The sequence below is a fragment of the Corapipo altera genome, unplaced genomic scaffold (genome assembly GCF_003945725.1).
Source record: "Corapipo altera isolate COAL_440 unplaced genomic scaffold, ASM394572v1 301, whole genome shotgun sequence".
Taxonomy (NCBI): Eukaryota; Metazoa; Chordata; class Aves; order Passeriformes; family Pipridae; genus Corapipo; species Corapipo altera.
In genome coordinates, this window is record NW_020884926.1 from 5,942,231 (window position 1) to 5,948,552 (window position 6,322).

The window sequence follows — 6,322 nt, forward strand, 5'->3', positions numbered from 1 at the left end:
AATCCTGTGTCCCTATTTGTCCTAATGCATCCCCATCCTGCATCCCATCCCCAATCTTCTGTCCCAGTTTATCCCAACGCATCCCAATCCCGCACTTCAATGCATCCCTAACCTGCATCCCAACCCTAAACCTGTATCCCAATTTATCCCAATGCATCCCCATCCTGCATCCCAATCCCGACCCTGTGCCCCAGTTTATCCCAATGCTTCCCCATCCCCATTCCAGTGCATCCCAATCCTGCATCCTGATGTGTTTCCTTCCCAATCCTGCATCCCACTGCATCCCCATCTTTAATGGGGATCCTTAATGTGGGATGGCCCCATGTCCAGCACACCCTGCTTCCAGGACAACCCTCATCCTGCCTCTCCTTGTGCCCCCACACAGAGCATCCCAAACCCTTCCCTAACACAGGTTGAATCCCGGCCCAAAACCAAGGGATTCATCCCAAAAATCAGGAGGAAAACTGAAGCAACCCCCATCGGGGGGGTCTGGCTTGGCTGGGGGCTGCAGGCTCCAGAGCTCAGTCCCAAGGGAAGCTCCCACTTTCCATGATCCCTGCCCATGTCCCCCGGAGCTGCAGGCCGGGAAAGGACGGAGAGAAATCCTTCAGCACAGGGAGACGACGCTTCTCCCGGGACGTGGCTCCGAGCGGGGTGGTGATCCCAGCATTCCTGCTTCCCACGGTGCCAGAGCTCGGGAAAACCAGGGCACATGCCAGGGAGCAGCTGCTCAACACGATTCCAGGGATTTCCCAGCTCTGAGGGCTCCAGCTCTGCTCCCACTGCCTGACTCTGGAGGAGGGTGGTCGACACCATCCCAGGATGGACGTTACAAGGTCGGATGGATCCCGAGGAAGGCGAGCAGGGATGGGGATGTCTCAGCAGGATGATGCCTCCAAGCTGTGGGTGCTGGATGGGCTCCACAGCCACGTGGAATCCCAGGATTCCATATTATGTGATGCAACACTTTGAATAAATTCCCAGTTTTTTTTCCTCTTCCCCCACCGGAGGGGTCTGGGCAGTTTTTCCACAGGGTCTTCTCTCCCACCAGGAGTTTTTTCAGCGCTTGAGGCCACATTCCTGGGATGGGATCAAACTCTGCCTCCGTGGGCTCAGTGCTTTGGGATGGTGTTGCCTGGGGACAGCTCCGCTCCCACCGGGTTGTCCCTCCACAGCTCATCCCAGCACAGGAGCCGCGCCAGGGAACGCCGGGAGCGCCACACGGGAATTCCGAGCTAACCTTCCCAAGCCTTTACCACCTCACAGAGCCACCAAATCTGGGAAAAGCCCATGTGCTCCATGGATCTACCAGTGGCTGGGGGGGCTACATCAGGGGAGGAGCCAACACCCTCCCAGCGCTTCCCAGCCAACCCTCTCTCCTCCTGGGATGCAGAACTCCGGGATCCCACCAGAGCAGGCACTCAAACCCCAATTAACTCCCGAGGTGAAAAGTTCCACCGGTTACACCCGGAGCGCATCCTGCGGCATTCCCGGGATTTTTCCCAACAAAAATGCCGGGCAGGGAGGAAACCAACTCTTGCGGGAAAGGCCGGAGCAGAGCAGCTCCCTCACAAATCCCATCAGAGCCATAAGCTGCCTAGAGAGATGTACTATTTTAGCCGGGCTGGCAGCAGATCCCGGTTTGTTCTGGGACATGGCGGGGGGAGGGGGGGGGGGGTGGAATTTTGCGATGGAAGGGCCGGAATTTCCCGCTGGAGAAAATCTGGGAGCGCTCACCTTCTGCGGGGCGTTGATGACGCCGGTGTTGTAGCCAAACTGGAGGGAGCCCAGCACTGCTCCTCCCACAGCCAGCATCAGGCGGGCCGTCATCTGCGGGAAAACAGGGAACAGGGGTTAAATCCGGGATCCTTCCCCCCCACCAGAGCATTCCCAGGGTAGCTGGGGAGGGGGGGGGGGGGGGGGAATGGAATAATTTCAAAAAATATCATTTTGGGGAGGTTGGAAAGGACCCGGTTTTGGGGCTTCCAGGAATTTCAGCGTTATCTGGGCTCGCAGGGTCCCCTCGGAGCCCCCACGTGACCCTTGGCACCTCTCCAGCTCCGGCTGCTTTTTGGGGCCACGGTGGGGCCTCTGCATTCTCCCGCTCTGGGGATGCTCTGGGTGCTGCTAACGAAGGTTTTTCCACGGGATCCTAATTAGGAGACGCCGAGCGAAATCCCGGTTAGTTGGCAAAGCCTTCCCCAGCCTCCTCTTGCTCCTGCCCGGGCAACAATCGGAGCCTTGTTCGGGAGCGGGGTCAGGGCAGGGCAGCACTTGGGCCACCTTTGTTAACGGCCCAGTTATCCCGGGCAGGAGATTTTCCCAGCTCTAGAACCAGGATCCGACATTCCCACTTAATCAGCTTTGGGATGAGCCACGTGAAATTTATAAGCCCCTTAATTTGAGGGGTTGGGGAGGTGGGGAAGGAGGTTTTCCTCGGGGACCAACGCGTCGCCCCGAGGATGCTCCTGCGGCCTCTTGGATTAATATTCCCAAGGGATTCACGCCTCAGGTCCCACCTGAACCAGGAGGGGCGACTCTAACTCCCCAGGAAAAAGGATATTTTTTAATATTTAAGACCCGTTTGTCTCCTTTTTACTTTCTTTTTAAATAAATAATGGAATTAACGCTGCTCCCTGACCTCGCCGCTCCGGCCACCGCCGCCCTCCACGGGAAAGTTCCCAGGGAAAAAGCAGAGGGAATGGAGCCAGGCCCATTAATGAAGCTCATTAATTAGGCTTGGCCCCAACACAACTAATCAGGGAGGTTTTGGTGCTTGGATTTGGTCAGTGCTCTGGAATAAATCCATCCCCGAGCAGAAAACGCTGCGTTCGGGAGGCCAGAAACGGGCTGGGAAGTCGGTGATATTCCCAAAAAAAAACCACGGGAAAAAGCCTCCCAAAAAATCCGAAATTCCAATTCTGAGCTCATCCATCTCCCAAAAACCAGGCAATGTTTTGCAACATTGGATGGGCAACACCGGGATGGGCAACACCGGGAACGCCGACCCTGTGCTCGGATAAATGTTGTTAAAAAACGAAGGATTTGGGGGGTTTGGGGGGAATTTTTGTGGTGAGGGGTGTTTGGGTGATTTTCCTTTGCTTTTTAGGGATCACCCCGAGTTTTCTGGGGGGCTGATTTTGGCCTTTTCCCGGCTAAAGGAAGGCTCTGGAAGGCGACAGAGGTGAGCACAGGTAGGTGAGCACACGGGTGAGTCACGGAGCTCCAGGGATGGGGATGCACAGGATGAACTTTGCTCCAGGAAGGTGAGAGGCAACAACCCCTCGGAGCTCCCACAGCAGCCACTACTCAAAAACAAAAAAACCCAAATTAAATCAATTATTCCATTTTAACTCAGGAAAAAAAGAGAATTTTTTTATGGTCCCCCCCCCCCCCCCCCCCGCAAAAATCGGATTTTTGGGTAAAATCTCAGCCCCAAAAAACCCTGTGTTTGGCTGAAATTCCAGCAGTTCGAAGAGGTGAAAGGGTAAAACTGGTAGGAAAATTGCTTTTTTGGAGGCTCTTCCTGAGTAGGGTCACGGTGAGTCAGCTCCTCCCGCTCCCTTCCCATTCCAAACACGCTCCTATCCCGGAGCCTTTCGGTTTGAACTTTGCCATTAAAGGCAAGTCTGGGGGGGGAAAAAAATAATTAAATAAATGGAAAAGTCGATTTTTAAGGGCAGCTTTGCCCGGGCAGCTCCTGCCAAACCCCACGTGGGGCCGAGGGCAGGAGTTTTTTAACTCCTTGCAGAAAAAAAAAGAAAAAACAAACAAACAAAAAAAAAGAGGCTTTATGGGGAATTTTGGGACAGATTCCTCCTCTTATTTCCATAAAATCAACTTGTTTGAGGCTGGGTAGACCCAAAACTCCTGGGTTTATCCCTAATAAGTCCTCTGTTTTATAGGAAAGCTGGAATTTTATGAAGTTTGTATGGTTTGTTTTCCCTTTTGCTGCTTCCTGCTTCCTCCCCAGGCTCCAGGGCGGAAGCTCCGAGGAGGCTCCGGGGGGGGGGGTCACAGGGGGCCCCCCAAATCTGCTGCCTTGGGCTTTACAACTCTATTTTTAACCCATTTATTTTATCCTCGGGCCTGGAAGGACTTTTAGGATACGACTCACCTCATGGATCAAGGGAATTAATAATCTCTTTAAAAGGAAAATAATAATAATAATGTTAAAATATTAATACAGTGATATTCTAAAATGGCTCAGGAGGGAATTCCAGTGTTGGGGTTTTTTTTACTCCAGAATGGAGGATTTGGGAGATGCTGCTGCCTCATGGAACAATTCATAATTCCTTTAAAATAATATTAAAGCTGTCCCAGGAGGGAATTTCAACTTTTTTTACTCCAGTGCAGAAGGATTTGGAGTTTTTTTGGGATGCCACTTGTCTCAGGGATCAAGGGAATTAATAATTCCTTTAAAAGCAAATTAGTCATATTATGGAAAAAAAAAGGTCCCAGGAAGACATCTCGATGTTTTTTCACTCCAGCATGGAAGATTTTGGGATGCTGCTGCCTTATGGAACAAGGAAACTATTAACTCCCTTAAAATAATATTGAAAAAAAGTGTCCCAGGAGGGAATTCCAACGTTTTTTCACTCAGCCATGGAGGATTTTGGGATGCTGCTGCCTTAAAAATTAATAATTACGTAAAAAATCAAAATAATATTTAAAAAAAAAAAGGTTTCCTACGAGGGAATTTTGGGAAAATCCACCTTACAAAGACCCCATAAAAACACCCCACGAGGATTTAAGGAGCATCCCAGAGGCTGCTCCCACAAGGTGTCATTCTGGGATGGAGGGGGGAACCCAGGGATGGGAAACAGCCCCTCACACACCCATTGCCACACTGCTGGGAATGAGGGCACAGGGATAACACAGCTGGAGCTGCCTCCCAGCTCGGGAAAAACTCCCACCCCCCCAAAAAACCTGGAAAAACCCACTGCAAACTCACGGGAGGGGATTTGCAACCAGAGAATTTGGGGGGGGACAGAGGCCCTGGGGGGATTTAGGGGGAATTTGGGGGCGATTTGAGGAGAATTTGGGGGTGATTTAGGGGGAATTTGGGGGTGATTTAAGGAGAATTTGGGGGTGATTTAAGGAGAATTTGGGGGTGATTTAAGGAGAATTTGGGGGCGATTTAGGGGGAATTCGGGGGCGATTTAGGGGGAATTCGGGATGCTGGAGAGCACAGGGGGGGATGGGAAGCGGCAGTGGAGCGGCGGAATCTTATTTTTTATTTATTTAGTTCCCTGCTTAAAGGTCATCCAGGGACGGCCACACGATCCCGGCGAGTTTTGCAACTGCGACAAGCTCGGGAGATGTTTTTTGCATGGAATGAGCTGGAAAAAAACACCCGGAATGTGCAAAAAAAAAAAAAAAGAAAAAAAAAAAAGCCCATCCTTGATTAATAATATTCCTTATTAAATATAAAGGCGGAAGGGGGGGTTTGTTCCCCACTTTCCAGCCCCCTCCAGCATCCCAAGCGCCGGCTGCTTCCATGAAAAATCCCTTTTTTTTTTTTTTTTTTTCCCATGCAAAACGCCGTCTGGCTGGAAGCGTCCCCCATCAGCGCTCGGTAAATCATCCCAGCAATTAATTACCTTTGCCCAAATTAATAATTTCTAACCCAAATCCAGCCGAGCGGGGAGGTTACGGAACTGGAAAAGCAGCGGGAACGCGGCTCCGGCTCCATTTGGGAAGCCGGGAGTTAAGTGCGTCGGATTTCTTGGATCTGAGACCAAATTTGTGTTTAATTCCTGCCCCCATCAGAGCGCTGCCGGCCGGCACGTTCCCGGCTCCCACCCCAATCCCACCACTCATCCCGAAAAACAGGCGCTGGGAGAGAGCCGGCTCGGGATAAAATCATTAAAAATTGAAATTTACGTGAAAATATCCATTAAGTTTTCTAAAAAATGGTGGGTTTAATGCTCCAAATCTGGGAGGCGGGGGGAAATCAAGGAGTTGTTTTCCAGTAGAAAAAAAAAAAAAAAAAGAAAAAAGAAGAGGGATCGTTCCCGTCACATTTTTAATTAGGATCAAATCGCGATTTGGGGGTTTAATTACACTTTGTGCCGCCACGGAGCCAATTTTTAATTTCCTTACGCACCCTCTGCCCCCCAAAAAGTAGTTAGATTTATCCCAACCATTCCCAGATGGGAATATTTTGGGGGACGGGAATGTTTTGGGGGTTGGGATGAGGCAAGTTGATGTCAATGAGCTCCTGGAATTAATCACCGGGATCGTTTCGGGCTTTACCCCCCCCCCCCCAATTATTTTAAAATTAATTAATTTGGGGGGAAGGGCTGATGGGGGGTCCCGG

At 51.0% G+C, this 6,322-nt stretch overlaps 1 protein-coding gene across 2 annotated transcripts in view; it reads right to left on the bottom strand.

Moving 5' to 3' along the window:
- SLC2A1 (solute carrier family 2 member 1) overlaps positions 1 to 1,830 on the bottom strand; it is a 9,487-nt gene extending 7,657 nt beyond the window's left edge. For both annotated transcript variants that reach the window (XM_027658164.1, XM_027658163.1), the window contains exon 1: positions 1,738 to 1,830. In XM_027658164.1, coding sequence (XP_027513965.1) covers positions 1,738 to 1,830 — 93 coding nt within the window. The remainder of the gene's footprint in view (positions 1 to 1,737) is intronic.
- Positions 1,831 to 6,322: the final 4,492 nt, after the last annotated feature.